The 26,353-nt window shown below is 42.9% G+C and overlaps 2 protein-coding genes across 5 annotated transcripts; one reads left to right on the top strand and one right to left on the bottom strand.

Moving 5' to 3' along the window:
• Positions 1-8,473: 8,473 nt before the first annotated feature.
• LOC139583398 (ranBP-type and C3HC4-type zinc finger-containing protein 1-like) lies at positions 8,474-16,478 on the bottom strand. Of its 4 annotated transcripts, none has more exons than XM_071414441.1 (9): positions 16,034-16,478; positions 15,450-15,651; positions 12,371-12,452; positions 11,755-11,894; positions 11,533-11,623; positions 11,093-11,372; positions 10,873-11,000; positions 10,534-10,702; positions 8,474-10,234 (listed from the first exon to the last, which is right to left on the bottom strand). In XM_071414441.1, exons 4-8 carry the CDS (start codon positions 11,889-11,891, stop codon positions 10,673-10,675), a joined length of 666 nt encoding a protein of 221 aa, XP_071270542.1. In that variant the 5' UTR covers positions 11,892-11,894; positions 12,371-12,452; positions 15,450-15,651; positions 16,034-16,478; the 3' UTR covers positions 8,474-10,234; positions 10,534-10,672. The 4 variants fall into 4 exon arrangements, with proteins under 4 accessions (XP_071270542.1, XP_071270543.1, XP_071270544.1 ...); XM_071414442.1 differs by having other exon boundaries at positions 11,755-11,891; XM_071414443.1 differs by having other exon boundaries at positions 15,480-15,651.
• A 3,053-nt stretch (positions 16,479-19,531) lies between these two features.
• ly86 (lymphocyte antigen 86) lies at positions 19,532-25,952 on the top strand. The gene is given in 4 exon segments (XM_071412312.1): positions 19,532-19,708; positions 21,299-21,388; positions 21,988-22,116; positions 24,711-25,952. Coding segments are annotated over 4 exon segments (516 nt in total). The 5' UTR covers positions 19,532-19,557; the 3' UTR covers positions 24,857-25,952.
• Positions 25,953-26,353: the final 401 nt, after the last annotated feature.

Raw genomic sequence — 26,353 nt, 5'->3', positions numbered from 1 at the left:
GTGTGTGTGTGTATGTACAGTAGGTGACATGTCCATGATAGCTTTCTAAAAACTATAGTTGTGCTAGATAATGGTTTGGCTTATCATGTTCATGTCTATGTAGAAGAAGACTGTAGGAGGAAGTGGAGAGGACTCGGGGACAGGTATCAGAGAGAGAGAAGGGCAGAGAAAGAGAAGAAGAGGTCTGGGTCAGCAGCTTCAGGCCAGCAGCCTTGGCGCTTCTGCCACATTCTTTCTTTTCTGGATCCATTTATTGTGCCTAGGGCAACGAGTGGCAATTTTACAGCCAGACCCTTTACGTCATCCACAAGTGTGGGCGCCACCGGTGCATCAAGACCCTCTACGTCATTTACAAGTGAGACCCACGCCTCTACCGGTGCAGCGAGACCCTCTACAACGTCTACATCATCCACAAGTATGACCACCACCAGTGCAGTGAGACCCTCTACATCATCCACAAGTATGACCACCACCGGTGCAGCCAGACCCTCTACATCATCCACAAGTATGACCACCACCGGTGCAGCCAGACCCTCTACATCATCCACAAGTATGACCACCACCGGTGCAGCCAGACCCTCTACATTATCCACAAGTATGACCACCACCAGTGCAGCCAGACCCTCTACATCATCCACAAGTATGACCACCACCGGTGCAGCCAGACCCTCTACATCATCCACAAGTATGACCACCACCGGTGCAGCCAGACCCTCTACATCATCCACAAGTATGACCACCACCGGTGCAGCCAGACCCTCTACATCATCCACAAGTATGACCACCACCAGTGCAGCCAGACCCTCTACATCATCCACAAGTATGACCACCACCGGTGCAGCCAGACCCTCTACATCATCCACAAGTATGACCACCACCAGTGCAGCCAGACCCTCTACATCATCCACAAGTATGACCACCACCGGTGCAGCCAGACCCTCTACATCATCCACAAGTATGACCACCACCGGTGCAGCCAGACCCTCTACATCATCCACAAGTATGACCACCACCGGTGCAGCCAGACCCTCTACATCATCCACGAGTATGACCACCACCGGTGCAGCCAGACCCTCTACATCATCCACAAGTATGACCACCACCGGTGCAGCCAGACCCTCTACATCATCCACAAGTATGACCACCACCGGTGCAGCCAGACCCTCTACATCATCCACAAGTATGACCACCACCGGTGCAGCCAGACCCTCTACATCATCCACAAGTATGACCACCACCGGTGCAGCCAGACCCTCTACATCATCCACAAGTATGACCACCACAAGTGCAGCCAGACCCTCTACATCATCCACAAGTATGACCACCACCGGTGCAGCCAGACCCTCTACATCATCCACAAGTATGACCACCACCAGTGCAGCCAGATCCTCTACATCATCCACAAGTATGACCACCACCGGTGCAGCCAGACCCTCTACATCATCCACAAGTATGACCACCACCGGTGCAGCCAGACCCTCTACATCATCCACAAGTATGACCACCACCAGTGCAGCCAGACCCTCTACATCATCCACAATTATGACCACCACCGGTGCAGCAAGACCCTCTACATCATCCACAAGTATGACCACCACCAGTGCAGCCAGACCCTCTACATCATCCACAAGTATGACCACCACCGGTGCAGCGAGACCCTCTACATCATCCACAAGTATGACCACCACCGGTGCAGCCAGACCCTCTACATCATCCACAAGTATGACCACCACCGGTGCAGCCAGACCCTCTACATCATCCACGAGTATGACCACCACCGGTGCAGCCAGACCCTCTACATCATCCACGAGTATGACCACCACCGGTGCAGCCAGACCCTCTACATCATCCACAAGTATGACCACCACCGGTGCAGCCATGGAAGATGATGAAATGGAGGAAACACCTCTGGATCTGGGACCACCTGAGATTATTATGACCCTCACGGAAGTCACTGAGGACCTCGTTGAACAGGATGTGGCCGTGGAGACAAACGAGGCCGTCGAGGGGGATGCAGCCCAACCTGATACTCATAGGAAGGAGGACAAAGATACCCTCTTTGCCATGAGTCTGGTGCCAACCCTGAGGAGGCTGCCTCAGCAAAGAACAGGTTAAAATTCATCAGCTGCTTTTCGATGCCGAGTTCAATTGTATGTTTTTTTCTCCACAACACAAGTAGTGTTAAGTATTGCGACAGTGAAGTAGGTCATTTTTACAGTATACTCATGTAGGCTAATTGGTATTTCAGATCAAAGGATTAATATGAGGCAAATGTATAGCTGTTGTTTCTGGGTTAGACAATATTCTAAAACAGTTTGCTGTCTAAATATTTACCTGTCATATTCATCTTTTGATCTGAAATACAAATTCCATGAATAAACAGCAAGAATGACCAACTTTACCACACTGTTCCAATATTTATGCCACTAACTACACCATACAAGCAGTATTTAGTTAACATAAATCTCACCTTTTATGGTGTTATATTATGTGACGCTTGTATGTGTTGTTTTTCTCTTCCCTTCCAGAGATGGAGTCAATTTAGCCGACCCGCTCAAAGGAAGGACAGGAAGAGGAGACTTGTCTGGTTGTCCTCCAATGGGTTTTGAACGGGAGGTGAGGAGAGAGGACGCGAGGAATCAAGGAAATGCAACTGAGATTTTCCAACTGACCTTATTCCGCTTACTATGTCCTTGTTAGTAGTTTCTCAATACTTAGGATAGCATTCATTATTAGTTGAACAAAGATTGCATGAAAATTGACTGAATTGAACCTGACACACTGGAGAATTCAGATGCTCTTGTTGTTATTTTACAAGACTAAAGGTGAAATGTGTTTACTTGTATTGTGGCTACACATCCACTCTCCTCCACTCCTCTCTGTACCTCAGATCTCCAGTGCCCTGCCCTCTCTCTCTTTATGGCCATGTCTGAAGTTCCCCTACTACGTCTTTATGAGTAGTGCCTGTATCTGTCTGCAGTTGTGCCAAAAATACATGCTCTTGCTGTTCTCTTACAGATTACAGGCTGCACATAATTTTTTGTATTTTTACACGGACATACACAACTCTTTCAATAGTTTTTTTGTTTTTTCTACATTTTTACAACACACATACCTGTCATGTTCTTTCCTGTACTTGAATAGTTAAATTATAATGTTTTTATAGTCAGTTGTTTCATTTGTTTATTAATATCTCATTTAGACTTAATCTGCTTATTTCTTCCCTATACCTTTGCAGATCTAAGACAAGATGAAAGTAAAAACACATTCTCTTCCTAATTGTTTTTTTTTCCACTTGCATTTTGTCAGGGCAGTGAAGATGGTGGTAAACTGTACTATTTGTATGGATCCTAGGTTACCTTTTCCCATTATCATACTAACTGTATGTCATATAACCTGAGAGGTCCTGCTCACCCGATGTACCATGCCAGCCAGGTGTGTATAATACTAATGTTAATGGGAGAGGGAAGGAGTTAAGTTGTGGTCTTTACTCCCAAATTTCACTTAAATATAACTTCCAAATGAAGAGAGACAAGGAGACATAAAATAATCTGGGGGAAAAATGCTATTTTATGGACAACGATGGATGGTTTGGTGTTAAGGGGCTCTTAAAAGAGCTGTTTCACTCCACGGCATACTGTCACCTGCTGGCGATGAGAAGTAGGTGGTCAGCTTCTCCCTCACCTGGAGTGCCTGTCTGGGGGCGTTGTTGGCACCTGCCCCGGTGACATCAGGTAGGTGACCATTTGGCGTGCCCGTCTCCATCTGGAGTGGCTCCTGGAATGACCTCCGCAGGGAGTTGTGGAGAACACATGTGGCCTTCACGCAGGCATCGTTGTGGAGAACACATGTGGCCTTCACGCAGGCATCGTTGTGGAGAACACATGTGGCCTTCACGCAGGCATCGACATTTGAGGGGCTGAGACCAAGCACTCTCCGATACATACTCCACCGCTCTGCCAGAATCCCAAAGGTGCATTCAACAACTAACCTTGCCCTGGATAGTCGTTTGTTAAAGATCCTTACAGGCTTTGGCAATGGCAGCTGGCGTCCAGCGTAGGGCCTCATGAGATTGCGTCTCAAAGGGAAGGCCTCGTCATCAACGAAGACGTGGGGAACAGGTCCCAGGTTTTCAGCCCCAGGGAGTGATGCAGGTGGTAGAATCTCCAGGGTGCCATCCTGAAGTGGCTGGCCGAAGGCAGAGTCCCGGAGGGTCCCGCCATCACTTCCCTTGCCGTAAGCACCAACATCGACGACACGGAAACAGTAGAAGGCAGTTTGGGAAATTCCACCTCTCCAGGAACTCGGCAGCGATGGCCCTCCAGTCTTCCTCTTGGGGACAGGCATGTATTCACCAACCAGACAGTCCCAAATGGCTTGTGCCACAGAGGGAACAATGCCTGCCACCGTGGACCGTCCATCTCCGAAGCTGAATCCAATGGTCCTGTAGGAGTCCCCTGTCTCCAAGAATCTAAAATATAATTCAAAATAGTTATCAATATTGTGTGTAACTTGAAATTCCGCCCACATATTCTACTACATTACAGTTTATTATGCTCTACTAATTATATTGTAATACTCAACCATCATTAACAATGCCTTGAAACAGTACAATTCAATCTATGACTATCAATAAACTGTAGCCCAGCCTAACTACTCTTAGCACCGTTTTTTCTATCTAGAACCTAAAAGTGTTCTCCGGCTGTCCCCATGGGAGAACCCTTTGAAGAACCATTTTTGGTTCCAGGTAGTACCCTTTTTGGTTCCAAGTATAACCTTTTCCCCAAAGGGTTCTACCTGGAACCAAAAAGAGCTATCTATGGGGAAGGCAGGAGGACGCGTTTGGAACCCTTTTTTCTAAGAGTTTAAGTGATTCCAATAAGAATTGAATGAATGACTGACTGTCTTGAACAACAATGGGTCCTGGAGAAGACTAGCCTACCTTCATCAGCTATCTTGACTTTTTATTATTGCATTTCGCACCAAAACTATGCATTTGAGGTAAATTATATTATAGGCTCTCACAATAGATTTTTAGGTGTCATCGAATAAATAATATGTTTGCTACTTGGCAAATAAATGAAGAAAATATGTAAAGAAATTATGCAATCAAACTATTTTTATTATGTAATCCCATTTTTTTTACTAGCTAGTGATATGAAATTGTTTTACCAAGGATCCTTTAGCTATTTGATTTGGAATTTTAAGACCCCTTGAACTATACTGCTATTAGCCCATACAAACACATTTAATAACATTCACTACATGGAACAGCAGAATGTTCTTAAGTGTTTCTCCTATATCTGAGAGATAAGAAAGATCAGGAATTTATTTATTTTACACTGTATTTTTGGCATTAAAAACAGTCTCCATATATACTTCCATTCATTTTTTCAACTGGTACCAGGGACCTTCAGATGAGTCTTGTGAGGCCTCGTGTTTAGTGGCTTTGACACACTGTTAAGGCACAATGTCACACCAGCAGTTCCTGCGCAATTCCACACATTCTTCCATGAAAACAGACAGTGTTTTCTTGGCCTTCATAATGAGTTTGTAATAGGAGCCAGTGAGTAATAAACAGAACCTTTAGTATTCACATCCGGTCTGTGACAGAGCCTTGCATTATTCATTCAGGACAAAAACATAGAACATGTCAAAGTATTAATTTCACATGAACACTCATGTACTTACAAAATGGCTATTAATTGACACACAGCGCAATGTAGTTTGAAACAGATTATTTTTATTATGTTTCTAAGCAGAAAAAATTGCATTATTTCCAGTCAGAACACAGTACGCTCTCTGTTTCAACCCCAGAACGCTGTCATTGGCATTAGGCTTTAGCTTTGAGTGCTGAAAAGGTGAATGACACTTAGTTTAATGTGTCCCTGAACAGTATTGCATGACTTTATAGGGAGATCAAAAACAAACAGGAAATGTGCAGAGCTGAACATGCAGTGAGATCATCAATCCTTTTGAGTGACATACACATTTGTCTTGCATGGTCAACTTTGGCTTCTGGTTCCTACTCCTACCATTCTAACTTGCTACCTATCTGACTCTCACAACACACACATCCCTTATTGTCTTTCTCAGTGACAGTTCTGACACTTTTGGTTGTTGATGTTCCAGCGGCAGCCCTTGCTGGTGTCACCCGGACCCTTAGGGGGAACAGAAACACAGACCGGTAGCAGACACAGATGGGAAATCTCTGCATTAGAGGTGAGCAGTGGAGCACAACCAAGCAGAGCTTGACTGAATGTGGCAGAGAGAGACAGGAGAGGCGGGCTCTTACCCCTGGCACCCAGGGACGCAGTCTGGTGACCGAGCAGATCTCGGTGTGACAGACAGTGCAACACAGCCAATCACAGCCCTCCTTTTTCTGCACAATGATAATGCACTGAGGGCAGTGCAAGGCCTCCCCGGAGAGGACCAGGGTCTGAGAGAGAGGGTTATTTTCTGTGAATATGATATGAGCAAAGTCTAACTACCTGAAAACCCTAACATTCCTTCCACTTGTCTTCAATGCTTGTTGAAATCAATCTACAGGTATAAAGTACATGTAAAAGTGTCTGATTGTGTGTCACCTTGAGCAGATCTCTGCTTCTGCAGGCTGCTGAGTCATTCTCAGCATGGCTGTTAGGTCATCCTGGTACTGTTTACAGTCCATCTCTTCATGGATCGCCTGAGAGAGAGAGGGGAAAGTAGAGGAGGTGGTCTTTTCAAATCCATTTAGTTTGCAATCATTGGTGAATGTAAATGTGATGTGTGTACCTTGCAGGGCAGGCAGTTGTGCTTGTTGCAGACGGGGCAGTGGAACACGTTGACTGTGTCCTCGTGCACACACCATCCGAAGTTTTCTGGTCTGCATTAGCCAGTGTGTTTATACAGAATGTCTATAATATCCAATGTGCCATCTTAAGTAGCTAGTATGTTTAGGTATACTGAACAAAAATATAAAGGCAACATGTAAAGTGTTGGACCCATTTTTCATGAGCTGAAATAAAAGATCCCAGAAATGTTCCATATGTACAAAAAGCGTATTTCTCGCTAAATGTTGTGCACAAATTTGTTTGAGTCCCTGTTAGTGAGTATTTCTCCTTTGCCAAGATAATCCACCTGACAGGTGTGGCATAGCAAGACGCTGATTAAACAGAATGGGCTGTCAGGTCATCCTGGTACTGATCATTACACAGGTGCACCTTGTGCTGGGGACAATAAAAGGCCACTAAAATAATCAGTTGTGTCACACAACACAATGCCACAGATGTCTCAAGTTTTGAGGGAGCGTGCAATTGACATGTTGACTGGAGGAATGTCTACCAGAGTTGTTGCCAGAGAACTGAATGTTCATTTCAGGACCTCCACATCCGGCTTCTTCACCTACGGGATCGTCTGAGACCAGCCACGTGGACAGCTGATGAAATCGAGGAGTATTTCTGTTTGTAATAAAGCCCTTTTGAGGAGGAAAAACTAATTCTGATTGGCTGGGCCCATCTCCCCCATAATATAAGGAAATCAGTCAATTGAAATACATTTATGGGTGGGCCTAAGTGGGCCATCTATAAATTAGGGCCTAAGTTATTTATTTCAATCGACCGATTTCCTTATATGAACTGTTACTCAGTAAAATCGTTGAAATTGTTGCACGTTGCATGCATCTTTGGAAAACTAGGGGCGGAGTCACTAGGGGTAGGGTCACTAGGAATAGGGTCACTAGGGGTGGGTTCAATAGGGTCACTAGGGGTAGGATCAAGAGGGGTAGGGTCACTAGGGGTAGAGTCACTAGGGGTAGGTTCAATAGGGTAACTAGAGGTAGGGTCACTAGGGGTAGAGTAACTAGTGTAACTAGATTCACTAAGAGTAGAGTCACTAGGGGTAGGATCAATAGGGTCACAAAGGGTAGAGTCACTAGGGGTAGGGTCACTAGGGGTAGGATCACTAGGTATAGGGTCACTTGGGGTAGGGTCACTTGGGTCACTAGGAGTAGGTTCACTAGGGATAGGTTCACTAGGGTCACTAGGGGTAGGTTCAATAGGGTCACTAGGGGTAGGTTCAATAGGGTCACTAGGAGTAGAGTAACTAGTGTAACTAGGTTCAGTAAGAGTAGAGTCACTAGGGGTAGGTGCAATAGGGTCACTAGGGGTAGGGTCACTAAGGCTAGAGTCACTTGGGGTAGGTTCAATAGGGTCACTAGGGGTAGGATCAAGAGGGTTAGGATCAATAGGGTCACTAAGGGTAGAGTCACTCGGTTCACTAAGGGTAGAGTCACTAGGGCCACTAGGGGTAGAGTCACTAGGGGTAGGGTCACTAGGGGTAGGATCACTAGGGGTAGGATCACTAGGGGTAGGGTCACTTGGGTCACTAGGGATAGGTTCAATAGGGTCACTAAGGGTAGGGTCAATAGGGTCACTAGGGGTAGGTTCAATAGGGTCACTAGGGGTAGGGTCACTAATTAACACACAGGCATTCATTTTATTCAAAACAGCATTTTACTTGCTTAATTACAGTTAAATACGTTTTAATTGCAATAACAGATGCTTTCAGTCAAAATGCATTCATTATTAATTCAACTGTGCATTTTGAGAGTTAACACATTGAAAACAAACAGCAATTACAGTTTTGAACTTCTTGACCCAGACTGAAACAAACAGGAACAGAATGGGCAACACAGCAGAGTTGTTTTCCCTCTCTGAAACAGGTTTCAACTGGTTGACACACTGCAAAAATGGCCTACATGGACTTGCAGTACAGTTACAATATTTATTATAAACATGCAAAATAGTAGCTTTAACAATGTCCTATATAAAAAGATTTCAACATAAAATAGCCATTAATTTGCTTAGACATACAGTATTTGTTTCAAACAAGGTCAGAGGGTAGGTAGCCACAATGCTGTCCTATGTAATGTAGTCACTGAGGTTGTGTCGTAAGACAATTGACTATTGCTCAGTAGCTTGAGAGAGACTGCATGGGTTGAGGAGAATGGTACATCGTGTTACAGCTGCAAAATATAGAAAGTGTGTGTCAGTCTCTTTCTGTGATGATACGTGGAGCGTGCGAGCCAGTCTCTTTCTGTGATGATACGTGGAGCGTGCGAGCCAGTCTCTTTCTGTGATGATACGTGGAGCGTGCCAGTCTCTTTCTGTGATGATACGTGGAGCGTGCCAGTCTCTTTCTGTGATGATACGTGGAGCGTGCCAGTCTCTTTCTGTGATGATACGTGGAGCGTGCCAGTCTCTTTCTGTGATGATACGTGGAGCGTGCCAGTCTCTTTCTGTGATGATACGTGGAGCGTGCGAGTCTCTTTCTGTGATGATACGTGGAGCGTGCGTGCCAGTCTCTTTCTGTGATGATACGTGGAGCGTGCGTGCCAGTCTCTTTCTGTGATGATACGTGGAGCGTGCCAGTCTCTTTCTGTGATGATACGTGGAGCGTGCGAGGCTCTTTCTGTGATGATACGTGGAGCGTGCGAGTCTCTTTCTGTGATGATACGTGGAGCGAGCCAGTCTCTTTCTGTGATGATGCGTGGAGCGTGCGAGCCAGTCTCTTTCTGTGATGATACGTGGAGCGTGCGTGCCAGTCTCTTTCTGTGATGATACGTGGAGCGTGCAAGTCTCTTTCTGTGATGATGCGTGGAGCGTGCGAGTCTCTTTCTGTGATGATACGTGGAGCGTGCGAGCCAGTCTCTTTCTGTGATGATACGTGGAGCGAGCCAGTCTCTTTCTGTGATGATACGTGGAGCGTGCGAGTCTCTTTCTGTGATGATACGTGGAGCGTGCGAGTCTCTTTCTGTGATGATACGTGGAGCGAGCCAGTCTCTTTCTGTGATGATGCGTGGAGCGTGCGAGCCAGTCTCTTTCTGTGATGATATGTGGAGCGTGCGTGCCAGTCTCTTTCTGTGATGATACGTGGAGCGTGCAAGTCTCTTTCTGTGATGATGCGTGGAGCGTGCGAGTCTCTTTCTGTGATGATATGTGGAGCGTGCGAGTCTCTTTCTGTGATGATACGTGGAGCGTGCGAGTCTCTTTCTGTGATGATGCGTGGAGCGAGCCAGTCTCTTTCTGTGATGATACGTGGAGCGTGCCAGTCTCTTTCTGTGATGATACGTGGAGCGTGCGAGACTCTTTCTGTGATGATACGTGGAGCGTGCGAGTCAGTAGTCCTGGTCCAAGTTTTCCAGTAGGGAGCCGTTTTGAGCACCCGCGCCCCCCAGCTCTCTTCTCTCTTTCTGCTTTAAAAATACAGAGAGACAGAAAAGAAGAGTCAGCCTTTGAGAGCCCATCCTACCTTCCCTGGTCATCTCAACTCTTACATTATCCTACTAAGCCTCCCTTTCCCTTAATAAACCTTTAAACTACACAGCATTAACTTTCAACTGTGTACGTGCAAGAGTGTGCATGTGTGTGTCTACATCAGAGAGTCCTACCTGTCCTGTCGGCACGGTCTGACAGCTTGCATCAGCACTATTTTAACGTGTTTACGTGCATGAGTGAGGGAGTATAGATCTGTCTGAGCTTAAAACCATTCTACCTGCTGGTACTGTTGGACGGATTCTTCCTCCTGCTGTATGCGGTGGAGCTCCAGAGTGTCTGGTTTCTGGCTCCCAGGAACAGTAGAACTCTCTGGACGGTCTGTACTGCAGATCTCACAGCCAGGCGGCGTGGGCTTGTTATGTACGTACAAGAGGGGCAGGCCCAACCTTGAGACACACAGCAAGAGTGTCTTTGCAGGTGTGTAGATGGATATCTACTGTATGTCAACTTACAGCATCTAGGTATGTAACAGTCATGTTGAGGGTGAAATCCATTTAGCTGAGTCAAATAGTTATTCAATTATTACCAAGGGGTATTGTACAGAGCTTGTGTGTACCTGAGGGCCTGATTTCTTGGGACTAAGTGCATCATTGAGTTGTGGCATCTCCAGGTTGATGAGGTCTTTGATTTCACTGATGTTCAGCCTCTCTGCCCCTGCTCCATTTGGCCCTGTTCCATTTGAACCTACAGGGACAGGAACAACGCTTGGTCAGGAGGGTGCCAACAATGGGTCCTTATGTCAGTGGTGTGTGCTTGTTTGTGTTTAGCAGTCTCACCCTTGCTGCTGTGGCTCAGTCTGAGTGGCAGGGTGCTGTAACCCCTCCAGTCCTGGGATGTGGGGCAGTTGCTGGGGGGTGGGGTAGCGCGGGTGAGGAGGGTACTCTCCTGGTCCTGCTGGAGCAGCTGCCATGTGAGGCGGGCGGAGAGGAGGTACAGGAAGGCCGTGTCTCCATCCCTGCGCACCCCATATGATGCCAGAGAGCGCTGCTCGGCACACAGACAGTGGCCGATGACCCAGCACTGCACCCGCGGATGGAAGCCATACTCCAAGAATATCTAGGAGACAGAGGGACAGACAGAAAGACAAATAAACGCTGACAGAAAGGTTAACATCATGTTAAAACTATTTTATAGCTAAATACATTTTATAGAGAACTGAATTTAAATTCAAACTTTTTAAAAATAAATATATATTGTTTAAGCTGTTCAGACTGACCTGCTGCTTGAGTATTGCAATGGTCGTGTGGGGGAGGACTTTCACCGTGACACAACAGGAAGATGAAGAATCCTCGACCACTACAGACAAGCTTTCACAGAAAGATACAATCGTCATAAACTCCTAAAATATGCATTTCCTGTCCTACAAAGTTATATTCTGAATTATTCAATAACTTTCTCTTCTTCTACCCAGTAGCTCTAGTGCTCTTAACCCTCTCACCTAACCTCTGTGTCTCCGTAGCTCCTCTCAGAGGGCTGGATCTTCAGCCCTGCCTGCTGATGAGCTAGGGCGGCAGCGTAGATGGAGGCCGCCTGGATGTCACCAGCCTCGATGACCCTGGTCAGGTCAGCACACATCTCCTCCACAGACCAGTGGACACAAGGAAGAAACCAAGAGGCAGGGACAGTGAGCCATTGAAAAGGGTAGAAACTAGGCCTATCCACTACTGTACACACAACCGCTATTAAGTATTCACATGAAGCACAAGGGCAATTTGAAATTATGCCCACACTCCGATTTTTCACTTTAAAATGTATGCCAAACGAAAACCAATGACTGAAAAGTCAAACAAACTATACAATATGCACAAGGACGGCTTTTAACAATTTCCACAGAAAATGTTACAAGACGCATTTACTTGAAGAACAGTACAGATGCAAAGTTTGGTAACAGAATGACGGGCAGTGCTTTTTGTTCCATCATATAGAGTTGTATAGTTTAACTTTGCAATCATAGGTTTTTGTTTGGCATACATTTTAAAGTGAAAAATCGGATTCTCAGCTTAATTCCGTTCATGTGGAATTGCCCATAATGCAACCATATTGTGTAGGGCTACCTGTGCGTGGGAAGGCACTGGAGCTGGACATCTAAGGCCTCCAGAGGCAGCTGTTTGTCCTCGGTGGGAGGGCTGGCTGCCACTGAGGGGTCAGGAGAGGAGGAGAGAGAGGACTCGGGTTATTAGAACACAGGAAGGCTAGGAAGAGAATTCAGTGGACAAACAGGTCAGAGAGAATAGAGATACAGTTGCAAGAAAAAGTATGTGAACCCTTTGGAAATGACTGGATTTCTGCATAAATTGGTCATAAAATTTGATCTGATCTTCATCTAGGTCACAACAATAGACAAACACAGTCTGCTTAATCTAATAACACACAAACAATTATACATTTTCATGTCTTATTTGAACACACCATGTAAATATTTACATTGCAGGGTGGGAAAAGTATGTGAACCCTAGAATTAAATAATTGGTTGACCCTCCTATTGCAGCAATAACCTCAACCAAACGAGGTTTGCAGATCAGACCTGCACAATCAATGGTCAGGAGGAATTTTGGACCATTCCTCTTTACAAAACTGTTTCTTCTTATGGCTGCAATCCCGTTAACGGGATGATATGACAACAGCCAGTGAAAGTGCAGGGCTCCAAATTCAAACATAAATCTCATAATTAAAATTCCTCAAACATACATGTATCTTATACCATTTTAAAGGTAATCTTGTTGTTAATCCCACCAAAGTGTCCGATTTCAAATAGGCTTTACAGCGAAAGCACAGACAAACAGTCATTTTTCCAGCCAAAGACAGGAGTCACATAAAGCAGAAATAGAGATAAAATTAATCACTAACCTTTGATGATCTTCATCAGATGACACTCATAGGACTTCATGTTACACAACACATATATGTTTTGTTCGATAAAGTTAATATTTATATCCAAAAACCTCAGTTTACATTGGCGCTATGTTCAGAAATGCCTCCAAAATATCCGGAGAAATTGCAGAGAGCCACGTCAAATAACATAAATACTCATCATAAACTTTGATGAAAGATACATGTTTTACATAGAATTAAAGATACACTTGTTCTTAATGCAACCGCTGTGTCAGATTTTAAAAAGCTTTACACCAAAAGCACAATATTCAATAATCTGAGAACAGCGTTCAGCCACAAAAGCAAGCCATACAGTTACCCGCCAAATTGTGCAGTCAACAAAACTCATAAAAAGCATTAGAAATCTTCACTTACCTTTGCTGATCTTCGTCGGAATGCACTCCCAGGACTCCCACTTCCACAATAAATGTTTGTTTTGTTCGGTAATGTCCATCATTTATATCCAAATAGCTATTTTTGTTAGCGTGTTTGGTAAACAAATCCAAAGTCAGGAAGCGCGTTCACTAAAAGCAGACGAGAATTACATTGACTTCAGATGTGCGATGGAACAGAGCTCCCTCCCATGAACGCGCATGGTCAGAGCATGGTCACCTGATGGCAGACCTGACTAATTCCTGTCTCCTTCGGCCCCACTTCACAGTAGAGGCATCAGACAAGGTTCTACAGACTGTTAACATCTAGTGGAAGCCGTAGGAAGTGCAAACTCATCCATATCCCACTGTGTATTCAATAGGGTCTTGATTGAAAATCGACCAACCTCAGAATTCCCACTTCCTGTTTAGATTTTTTCTCAGGTTTTTACCTGCCATATGAGTTCTGTTATACTCACAGACATCATTCAAACAGTTTTAGAAACTTCAGAGTGTTTTCTATCCAATACGAATAATAATATGCATATATTAGCAACTGGGACTGAGGAGCAGGCAGTTTACTATGGGCACCTCTGGGCACCTTTCATCCAAGCTACTCAATACTGCCCCTGCAGCCATAAGAGGTTTTTAAGCAATATTCTTGGGATGTCTGGTGTGAACTGCTCTCTTGAGGTCACGCCACAGCATCTCAATCGGGTTGAAGTGAGGACTAGGACTGGGCCACTCCAGAAAGTGTATTTTCTTCTGTTGAAGCCATTCTGTTGTTGATTTACTTCTCTGTTTTGGGTCGTTGTCCTGTTGCATCACCCAACTTCTGTTGAGCTTCAATTGGGGGACAGATAGCCTAACATTCTCCTGCAAAAAGTCGACAAACTTTGGGAATTCATTTTCCGTTGATGATAGCAAGCTGTCCAGGCCCTGAGGCAGCAAAGCAGCCCCAAACCATGATTCTTCCTCCACCATACTTTACAGTTGGGATGAGGTTTTGATGTGCTGTGCCTTTTTTTCTCCACACATAGTGTTGTGTGTTCTTTCCAAACAACGCAACTGTAGTTTCATCTGTCCACAGAATATTTTGCAGTTAACGCTGTGAACCATTTGGGGGCTCTTTTGCAAACTTCAGACGTGCAGCAATGTTTTTTGGACAGCAGTGGCTTCTTCCGTGGTGTCCTCCCATAAACACAATTCTTGTTTAATGTTTTATATATCGTAGACTCGTCAAAAGAGATGTTAGCATGTTCCAGAGATTTCTGTAAGTCTTTAGCTGACACTCTAGGATTCTTCTTAACCTCATTGAGCATTCTGCACTGTGCTCTTGCAGTCATCTTTGCAGGACGGCCAATCCTAGGGAGAGTAGCAACAGTGCTGAACTTTCTCCATTTATAGACAATTTGTCTTACCGTGGACTGATGAACATCAAGGCTTTTAGAGATACTTTTGTAACACTTTCCAGCTTTATGCAAGTCAACAATTCTTAATCTTAGGTCTTCTGAGATCTCTTTTGTTCGAGGCATGGTTCACATCAGGCAATGCTTCTTGTGAATAGTAAACTCAAATTTTGTGAGTGTTTTTCATAGGGCAAGGCCGCTCTAACCAACATCTCCAATCTCATCTAATTGATTGGACTCCAGGTTAGCTGACTCCAATTAGCTTTTGGAGAAGCCATTAGCTTAGGGGTTCACATACTTTTTCCAACCTACACGCTGAATGTTTAAATGAGGTATTCAATATAGACAAGAAGAATACAAGAATTTGTGTGTTATTAGTTTAAGCACACTGTTTGTCTATTGTCATGACTTAGATGAAGATCAGATCAAATTTGATGACCAATTTATGCAGAAATCCAGGTAATTCCAAAGGGTTCACATACTTTTTCTTGCCACTGTAGGTGGTGCCTGACCCCTATGTGCCTCTCTGAGTGATGACATCACCACGGTGGCCCACTTCTGAGCCTCCTGCTGGCAGTGGAAGTTGAAGCTGATGTGGTCATGAGGGGGCATGGCCAAACTCAGCTCGTGGCATTTTGCCACTTCACCTCAGTGTAGCGACCTCAGGTCAAACTCTGCAATGGACTGGAAGACATGAGAGAAGAAAAGTTAAACTCATTTTATCACACTGAAATAGGCCGTCAACCAGTGTTTGTTCCCTGGTAGTATAATGACTGTAGTTCTTGTACTGATGTCATGTTGGAGCTGTTTTTGGAAGAGATTGGACAGCATAGCAGTAATGTACAGCCTATATAAACCTAGCGGGGATGTTTGATGACAAGAATGTAGTTCAACTATTTGTTTTACTATAAATGATCTGTTTCAAAGAACTGACAGTTCAATGAATGCCTGTCAAAATTAAGCATGAGCCCAGGGGTAATGTAATAGTGTAATGGCAAAACCTTCTGTACATCCATGCCTGCCTGCCTGCCTGCTTGGTAATAATGAAAACATCGTGCTGTCTTACCACACTCGGACCCGTTCTTCCGCTAGTGTCCCGTAACACGAGACGGAGTTCCCCGGTCTTCCCGGGGTCCATACAGAGCTGGAGACGGACTGACTCATCACCGAATACCAGAATGGCAAACTGACACCCGTACCGACATCAAGACTGTATGGCAGCCAGTTTGTGAGGTTCCATAGCTGGGGATAGATGAGGTCAGCTCCGGTGGAGGGGTGTGAGTAGTCCACCCGTCTGAGTTCAGCGGTATTCCACCGAAAGCCTCATGCAGTGTTTGGAGACATCAAGACACTGTTCCCGGTGTGTTTACCACCACCCCAGTATTGCCAGCAGCGACTGTTGTTAGTATTCCAATACAAATATCAGTTTCATCGTAGTCCCTTAATTTACCAAGCTCACAACAACAAGAAGCGAAGAACGGGCAGGAACCAAGTGCGCTCTCTGTGGTGTCGCTTGGCCACAGATAGAACAATGAGCCAGAAATTTCACCGGATGTATAAATATGAAGCATCCGGTTGCTGTTTCCGCTCACTACCAAATATGGTGATGAGAGCAATTGTAGTGGCCAAAAGTGGGAGAAGATGGAGTGAGATGGATTTTGGCCGACATTCTGCAAATTTACTCATCGATTAAACATTTGATCTCCATACAGTTTTCTGTTTCCAAAACTAAAATCTGTAAAACACACAGTTGACTGCGTTGTGTAGACTTTGCCAAAGTAAAAAAAAAAATGCATTGTTTAGAAGGAGTGCAAGGGCGAATTGAGTTATCACACACGCGCAATTCAGAGTAGGCGTTCCCTAGCGGAAAAATGCAAATAAATGCTAGAACGCGCCAATAGGATCTCACTAGCTCACTGGCTCTGCCCACGTCCTTGCTTGTTTTGCACGCTATGATTAATTTGCTTCCATTGGAAACGACAGGCTCTGGTCTATCTTGGGTTAGTTATACAAATCTTTGGTTTGGCTGTCTCTCGCTGTCTCTCGTGCTGCCAATCATTGCGCCCAACTAAGTTGTAACCATGTACTACACAACAAGACATTTGTGCATATTGACTGCTGTTCGAAAACATTTTCAATTTCCTCCATTTCTCAAAATCAGGTTAAGGAATTTATATGTGGTGTACTCCCATTCTAAACTTAAGAAATATTTGGTAAACTTGCAACTGCAAATTGTATTAGAGTCTATGTTATATTGTTGACCAACTTTTAGAAAGACTAGCAGAGAGCGTGCAAATAAAAGACTTTAGCAGAGAGCGTGAAAATGAAAGACGTTAGCAGAGTGCATTGTATGTTCAATAATTAGAAAGTCAGTACATGTTAGGGGAGTCATTTTTCATTTTTCATGCTATATGCTATAAGATGCTATATAATCAATCAGATCAGTCAAAGGAGTATTTCTATTATGTGTATTCTGTACAAGCTCATAATGGTAGTTGTCTATGCCAATAGAGAACCATTGATATCAGAGAACAGAGAAGTGAAATTAGTCACATTCTCTCTCTCTCTCTCAATTTAATTTCAATTTAAGGGCTTTTTTGGCATGGGAATCATATGTTTACATTGTCAAAGTAAGTGAAATAGATAATAAACACTTAGTGAAATAAACAATACAAAATTAACAGTAAACATTACACTTACAAAAGTTCCAAAATAATAAATACATTTCAAATGTCATATTATGTATATATACAGTGTTGTAATGATGTGCAAATAGTTAAAGTATAAAAGGGAAAATAAATAAACATAAATATAGGTTGTATTTACAATAGTGTTTGTTCTTCACTGGTTGCCCTTTTCTTGTGGCAACAGGTCACAAATCTTGCTGCTGTGATGGCACACTGTGGTATTTCACCCAATAGATATGTATAGTTTATCAAAATTGGATTTGTTTTCAAATTCTTTGTGGGTCTGTGTAATCTGAGGGAAATATGTGTCTCTAATACAGTCATACATTTGGCTTCGAGGTTAGGAAGTGCAGCTCAGTTTCCACCTCATTTTTTGGGCAGTATGCACATAGCCTGTCTTCTCTTGAGAGCCAGGTCTGCCTTTGGCGGCCTTTCTCAATAGCAAGGCTATGCTCACTGAGTCTGTACATAGTCAAAGATTTCCTTCATTTTGGCTCTGTCACAGTGGTCAGGTATTCTGCCACTGTGTACTCTCTGTTTAGGGCCAAATAGCATTCTAGTTTGCTCAGTTGTTTTTGTAAATTCTTTCCAATGTGTCAAGTAATTATCTTTTTGCTTTCTCATGATTTGGTTGGGTCTAATTGTGTTGCTGTCCTGGGGCTCTGTGGTGTCTGTTTGTGTTTGTGAACAGAGCCCCAGGACCAGCTTGCTTAGGAGGCTCTTCTCTGGGTTTATTTATCTATAGGTGATGGCTTTGTTATGGAAGGTTTGGGAATTGTTTCCTTTTAGGTGGTTGTAGAATTTAACGGCTCTTTTATGGATTTTGATAATTAGCGGGTTTCGGCCTAATTCTGCTCTGAATGCTTTATTTGGTGTTTTACGTTGTACACGGAGGATATTTTTGCAGAATTCTGCATGCAGAGTCTCCATTTGGTTTTTGTCCCATTTTGTGAATTCTTGGTTGGTGAGCGGACCTCAGACCTCACAACCATAAAGGGCAATGTGTTCTATAACTGATTTAAGTATTTTTAGTCAGATCCTAATTGGTATGTTGAATTTTTTGTTCCTTTTGATGGCATAGAAGGCCCATCTTGCCTTGTCTCTCAGATCATTCACAGCTTTGTGGAAGTTACCTGTGTGCTGATGTTTAGGCCGAGGTATGAACAGTTTTTTGTGTGCTTTATGGCAACGGTGTCTAGATGGAATTTTTATTCGTGGTCCTGGGAACTGGACCTTTTTTGGAACACCATTATTTTTGTCTTACTGAGATTTACTGTCAGGGCCCAGGTCTGACAGAATCTGTGCAGAAGATCTAGGTGCTGCTGTAGGCACTCCTTGGTTGGGGACAGAAACACCGGATCATCAGCAAACAGTAGGCATTTGACTTCAGATTCTAGTAGGGTGAGGTCGGGTGCTGCAGACTGTTCTAGTGCCCTCGGCAATTCGTTGATATATATGTTGAAGAGGGTGGCTCTCTCTCTCTTTCTCTCTTTCCCTCTTTCCCTCTTGCTCTTTCTCTCTCTCTCTCCCTATCCCCCTCTCTCTCAATTCAATTTCAATGTAAGGGCTTTATTCACATGGGAAGCATATGTTAACATTGCTCTCTCTCTCTCTCTCTCTCTCTCTCTCTCTCTCTCTCTCTCTCTCTCTCTCTCTCTCTCTCTCTCTCTCTCTCTCTCTCTCTCTGTGTCTCACACTCATTATCTTTCTCGCACACACACACGCACACACACACGCACGCACGCACGCACGCACGCACACACACACACACACACACGCACACACACACACACACATACACACACTGAAATTGGGGAAGTCTGGCATGCTGGTTACTTCCTCTTGCTTTGCGGAGAGCAAAGATCAGTCACCCAGTGAGAGCCTGACAAGATCCAAATAGTGTATGGAAGGAACTATGCCTCACCAAGCTCTGCTCTTGGTTCTAGCTATCCTGCTGGCCTACTGGCCCCAGAGGGGGTTAGTTCAGGAGGTCCAATGACCTGTCCACACTATTTGCAACACGGACAAACTGCAGATGTTCTATCGCAGCTGTGGTGAGTTAAAAAAAAATAAAGTATTCCTTTTCATTTGCAAAGCAACTCACTATGTGATAATACGACAGTACAAAAACACTGGGCACAGACGTCAATTCAACGTCTACTCCATGTTGGAAACAACACTGAGTCAACCAGTTTGTGCCCAGTGGCAAGGAAGCAAACATTACAGTGGTGAGGCAAAGAGTGAGTTAATGTTAACGACGACTGCCTACCAAGAATGTATTATTGAACTGCACATGTTTTGATTCCTTGACGCTGAGTAGAGCTATAGCACTACCACAGTGGGGCTACAGTGCCTTCAGAAAGTATTCACACCCCTTGACTTTTTCCACATTTTGTTGTGTTACATCCTGCATTTAAAATTGTAAGGGATTTTCTATTGTGACCTACACACAATACCCCATAATGTCCAAGTGGAATTATGTTTTTAGATTATTTAAAAAAAATAATGTTTTTTTACAAATGAATTAAATATGAAAAGCTGAACTGTCTTGAGTCAATAATTATTCAACCCCTTTGTAATGGAAGGCCCAAATAAGTTCAGGAGTGAAAATGTGCTTAACAAGTCACATAATAAGTTGCAGCGACTCACTTTGTATGGTTGCACAGTTTAATGGCTGTGACAGGAGAAAACTGAGGATGGATCAACAACATTGTAGTTACTCCACAATACTAAACTAATTGACAGAGTGAAAAGAAGGAAGTCTGTACAGAATAAAAATATTCCAAAACATGCATCCTGTTTGCAACAAGGTACTAAAGTAATACTGCAAAAACACTTTGTTTTTTCCTGAATACAAAGTGTTATGTTTGGGGCAAATCCAATACAACACATTACTTAGAACTACTCTCATTATTTTCAAGCATAGTGGTGGCTGCTTCATGTTATGGGTATGGTTGTAATCGTTAAGGACTGGGGGGTTTATCAGGACAAAAAAGAAATGGAATTGAGCTAAGCACAGGCAAAATCCTAGAGGAAAACTTGATTCAGTCTGCTTTCCACCAAACACTGGAAGATTAATTCACCTTTCATCAAGACAATAACCTAAAACACAAGGCCAAATTTAGTTGCTTACCAAGAAGACAGTGGCAAAGTTGTCACAGTTTTGACAACATAAAAAAAAAAAAACTTTTATTTAACTAGGCAAGTCAGTTAAGGAGAAATTCTTATTTACAACGACGGCCTACCCCGGCCAAACCCTAACAATGCTGGGCCAATTGTGCACCATCTTATGTTGTGATACAGTCTGGAATCGAACCAGGGTCTGTAGTGACGCCTCAAGCACTGAGAGGCAGTGCCTTACAAATGTTAGAACTTTTCTTCCACTTTGAAGTTAGAGTATTTTGTGTAGATTGCTGACAAAAAATGACAATTCAATTCATTTTAATCCCACTTTGTAACACAATAAAAAAATAAATTAAGTCAAGGGGTGGGAATACTTTCTGAAAGCACTGTATTTTTTAGCAAATTGCTGTACTGTGATAGTCATGTCAGTTTCATTTTATGGATTAATTAATTTCTTCTTCTCATAAGAAAATGTAAAAAATGGCTTAAGTTGCTCTAATGTTTCTGTTTGTTTTTTCCAGACCCTTTACAGGACATTGGCATCAGTGTTAACACGTGCCCTCCCATGCCACCATCCTACAAGGGCAATTTGAGAGTGTCACTTCTGCTTCGTGAGTTCAATATTTCTCTGGCCTTCCCTTTGTTCATTATTTGCACTTCCCTTCCAAACAAAGCCACTGGTGTTATAGCTCCCTTACACCGACCATAACATTGACCCTAACTTAATGGAACACATCAATATGAAATGTAGAGATTGAATGAATAGAACTGACATCATAATTCCCTCTCGCACTGTAAAAGATGAGTTTGAAACATTCCACATCGTCAACAAACAGTGCTTACCGGCCGGGTATGAGTGTATGTTTTCAAACATATTGCCCTGAAGAATACTGTAGGAAATATATCAATTCAACTGCATCCACCCATAGGGAAAAGACGCCAGATCATCATCATTCAATTTAGGTTGGTAAATGGTATGTAATTGCATTGTCAGCATGGACACTGAATAAGCCAATAAGCCTTGAAATCCTATTGTTGATTTAAGGCAGAAATCAAGGTAAATTAATTACTTTTGGCAAATTCACCCCACCTGCTACGTTGATGCTTTGTGAAAGGTACAATGATCCTAAATTAAAACTAGGTTGAGTCACACAATTTTTCCCCAGCAGGAAGTGAGTGTTTGCCCTCTCTGTGTATCCCTCTCCCACAGGGCAGTCTATTGAGGAGCTATACCTGTCTGCTAATGTGCTCACAGGAGTGGTGGCTTAGTTATCCCATGACGAGCCCCTGTGCCTGCCCGATTTCCCCTGCTTCACCTTCTGCTCCCGGAAGAAAGGAGGTACGTGTGGTACTAATAGCAGATCAGGGCTGGAATTCGATCATACCCAGTAACTACCATAGCTATGCTCACTATGTTTACAAACTTCACTGCATGGTAGTACTGTAGTTGTAGGTTTTTATATAGCCCAGTCTGTGAGTTTATTTGACCATGGGGGAAAAACACTATGGTGTAAATACAGAAATGCGGGTTTGATTGAATTAAGCCCCATGTCAAGAAAAACTCAACCTAAAAATAACATCTTAAGTCTCTCTTGCATTAAATGCACATTGTGTTACAGAGTAGAGGGGGACAGTGCCTTCAGAAAGTATTCATACCCCTTGACTTATTCCAGATTTTCTTGTGTTGTTGGATTTGCCCCAAACATGACACTTTGTATTCAGGACAAAACGTTGCAACGCCTTGTTGCAAACAGGATGCATGTTTTGGAATATTTGTATTCTGTTACAGGCTTCCTTCTTTTCACTCTGTCAATTAGGTTAGTATTGTGGAGTAACTACGATATTGTTGATCCATCCTCAGTTTTCTACTATCACAGCCATTAAACTCTGTTACTGTTTAAAAGTCACCATTGGCCTCATGGTGAAATCCTTGAGCGGTTTCCTTCCTCTCCGCCAACTGAGATAGGAGGACGCCTGTATTTTTGTAGTGGCTGGGTATATTGATACTCCTTCCAAAGTGTAATTAATAACTTCAACAAGATATTCAATGTCTGCTTTTTATTTTTGTTATCCATCTACCAATAGGTGCCCTTCTTTGCGAGGCATTGGAAAACATCTCTGGTCTTTGTGGTTGAATCTGTATTTTAAATGAATTGCCCGACTGAGGTACCTTACAGATACAGTACCAGTCAAAAGTTTGGACACAGCTACTCATTCAAGGGTTTTTCTTTATTTGCACTATTTTCTACATTGTAGAATAATAGTGAAGACATCGAAACTGTGAAATAACACATATGGAATCATGTAGTAAGCAAAGAAGTGTTAAACAAATCAAAATATATTTTAGATTTTAGATTCTTCAAATTAGCCACCCTTTACCTTGATGACAGCTTTGAACACGCTTGGCATTCTCTCAACCAGCTTCACCTGGAATGCTTTTCCAACAGTCTTGAAGGAGTTCCCACATATACTGAGCACTTCTTGGCTACTTTTCCTTCACTCTGCGGTCCAACTCATCCAAAACCATCTCAATTGGGTTGAGGTCGGGTGATTGTGGAGGCCAGTTCATCTGATGCAGCACTCCATCACTCTCCTTTTTGGTCAAATAGCCCTTACACAACCTGGAGGTGTGTTTTGGGTCATTGTCCTGTTGAAAAATAGATGATATTCCCACCAAGCACAAACCAGATGGGATGCTTTGGTAGCCATGCTGGTTAAGTGTGCCTTGAATTCTAAATAAATCACTGACAGTGTCACCAGCAAAGCACCCCCACACCATCACACCACCTCCTCCATGCTTCACAGTGGGAACCACACATGCAGAGATCATCTGTTCACCTACTCTGCGTCTTATAAAGACACGGCGGTTGGGACCAAAAATTTCAAATTTGGACTCATCAGACCAAAGAACAGATTTCCACCGGTCTAATGTCCATTGCTCGTGTTTCTTGGCCCAAGCAAGTCTCTTCTTCTTATTGGTCTCCTTTAGTCGTGGTTTCTTTGCAGCAATTCGACCACAAAAGCCTGATTCATGCAGTCTCCTCTGAACAGTTGATGTTGAGATGTGTCTGTTACTTGAACTCTGTGAAGCATTTATTTAGGCTGCAATCTGAGGTGCAGTTAACTCTAATGAATTATCCTCTGCAGCAGAGGTAACTTTGGGTTTTCCTTTCCTGTGGCGGTCCTCATGAGAGCCAGTTTCATCATTGCACTTGATAGTTTTTGCAACTGCACTTGAAGAAACGTTCAAAGTTCCTGAAATTTTTCCGCATTGACTGACCTTCATGTCGTTTCTCTTTGGTTATTTGAACTGTTCTTTCCACAATATGGACTTGGTCTTTTAGCAAATAGGGCTATCTTCTGTATACCACCCCTACCTTGTCACAACACAACTGATTGGCTCAAAAACATAATTCCACTTTTACATTATGGGGTATTGTGTGTAAGCTAGTGACAAAAACATCTCCATTTAATCCACTTAAAATTCAGGCTGTAACACAACAAAATGTGGAAAAAGTCAGGAGGTGTGAATACTTTCTAAAGGGACTGTTTGTGTAGGTTATGTTTTGTTTATCCATATACACATTTGTTAAAGGGCATATAGGCCTTATGCTAAAATGTAAGCTATACTGTTGAAAACATGGACAGCATAGATAGACGGGACGCATTAACAGAATACATTAGCAGGGTGCACTCTAGCACAATGGTGTGCAAAAATGAATGATACATTGAATAGATTGATGACTAATATACAACTTTGGTTCACTTGGATGTGTTTCTTAAACTTTAAAATTGTGTGTGTGTTTATTTGCGTAATTGATTGATTATGAAGAATCTGGACAATTTACCACTGGTAAACTTGTGTGCAATTGTTATTTGATATTGATTGCATCTGATATTGTGAAGTGTATATTTGGACTCATTCTTGTGAAGTTTATATTGTGAATTTATTCTTCCTCTGCTCTCCTCTCCAGGGTCAACATGATGTGCATGTTGTTTTGGTGAACCAATACGGTTACCACATTGCCTGCTTCAATGTCACTTTCATAAAAGATAGGGGAGACAAAGGTTTAATATGAATTAGATTACATAAGGGATGAGAGGAGAATAATAAATCAATTTGGCCATATTTGGTCAATAGTTTTTGGATAGTGTGGTGAATGCTACTGAAATAACGAACAATGTACTGAGATATTAGCTGTGTTTGCAATACTTTAGATTTGTCATTCTATAAACATATAGAATTATTGGACACAGATTAAGCCTAGTACTAGATTTAAAACTACTTTGAATGAAGAATCTCTCTTAAACATGCTTATTCTTAGTCTAAAACTAAGCTTAATCTGTGTCCGGGAAACCGGCCCATGTACAAAACTAAACCACGTACAAAACTAAACCATTTGATTAAAACGGACCTGCATCATAATTCAAATAACATTAATTAGAAATCCATGTTTTGTGAAAGTGCATAATGTCAGTCTAAATAGAGTTTGTTCAAGTATACGTTCTTGTAAATTAGTTATTTGTTATTTGCTCTGCAGGTTCTCTGAATCCCCTGCTACATATTTCAACAAACAACGAACAAATTAGGTTTCTTAACGTTCTTCTGACTACTGATGACTCCAAAATGAAACTCTTACTTAAAATAAACACTTCAAAAGCAAAAATGTCCTGACTGAGTAGGCATACATCAGCAGTTTCCAGTCTGGTCCACTAGAGGGCCTGCTCTTTTCAGTGTGAGACAGTACAAATAGATAATTCTCCATGCCAAATGTGAGAAGTTCCTTGTTGGTTTTATTGTTGACATAACAATTTGTGAACCCATTAATGTATCCTGTTACATCAATGTCACTGTGTTATTTATCAGTAAAGGTGCTCTGTGGTCGAATTGGACAGTGATGCTATTTTAGCTGGATGTTGATACATTGTCGCTTTTGGTGATTGTACATGTGAATTTGGATACATTGTTATAGGTAATACAATATTATTGTTTCCATGTTTTCAACTTTTTATTGTCTTTGTAGACTCCTTTTCTCTTTGTCAAATGCTTCACTCACTGTGTGGACTTTCCAAGCAGAAGATGGCTTGGGTCACTATCAGAGAAAGGAGTCTGTGTTTCAGTGCTAGGAGTCATTGAAAAAAACATAAACTAAAAGTCACAAGAGCTCATTCTGAATAAAAAACCCTCATATAAACACCTCAGTCTGAATAAATTAACCCATTTGGAAAGTAACCCTGATTGAAAATGAATTGTGAATACACTGGTAATGTATGCACTGCCTGCGTCTGAGGAACTTTGTGTGGCTCTCGTGTTTGTCTGAAAGGTGGCAACTGGACAGCATCCTCAATAACAGGTGTGAAGCCATAGCAACCACCCATACAGCTCTGCCCAATGTTGGACTGTCTCACCCCAGCCCATAGAGACAGTTAAAGGACACAACATTCTATCTGTCCCATTATGGCATCCGTTAGAGTAGGGTTTCCTAATCTCTTTGGGAAACCCTGCGTTAGAGCATGTGGAGCTCCACTGAAGCCATCTACATTTTGAAGTAGTCCATTTTCTTTTTCTACTACTT

The sequence above is a fragment of the Salvelinus alpinus genome, chromosome 8 (assembly GCF_045679555.1).
Source record: "Salvelinus alpinus chromosome 8, SLU_Salpinus.1, whole genome shotgun sequence".
Classification (NCBI taxonomy): Eukaryota; Metazoa; Chordata; class Actinopteri; order Salmoniformes; family Salmonidae; genus Salvelinus; species Salvelinus alpinus.
This window is presented reverse-complemented; position numbering and strand designations above follow the sequence as displayed.

Coding starts and splice junctions, on each gene's coding strand:
- LOC139583398 (XM_071414441.1), bottom strand. CDS start 11,891: ATGTGTGCTGACCTGACCAGGGTCATCGAGGCTGGTGACATCCAGGCG. Junction 11,624..11,754: donor TACGGAGACACAGAGGTTAG/GTGAGAGGGTTA, acceptor TTTCTGTGAAAG/CTTGTCTGTAGTGGTCGAGG. Junction 10,703..10,872: donor CCAAGAAATCAGGCCCTCAG/GTACACACAAGC, acceptor GTGTGTCTCAAG/GTTGGGCCTGCCCCTCTTGT.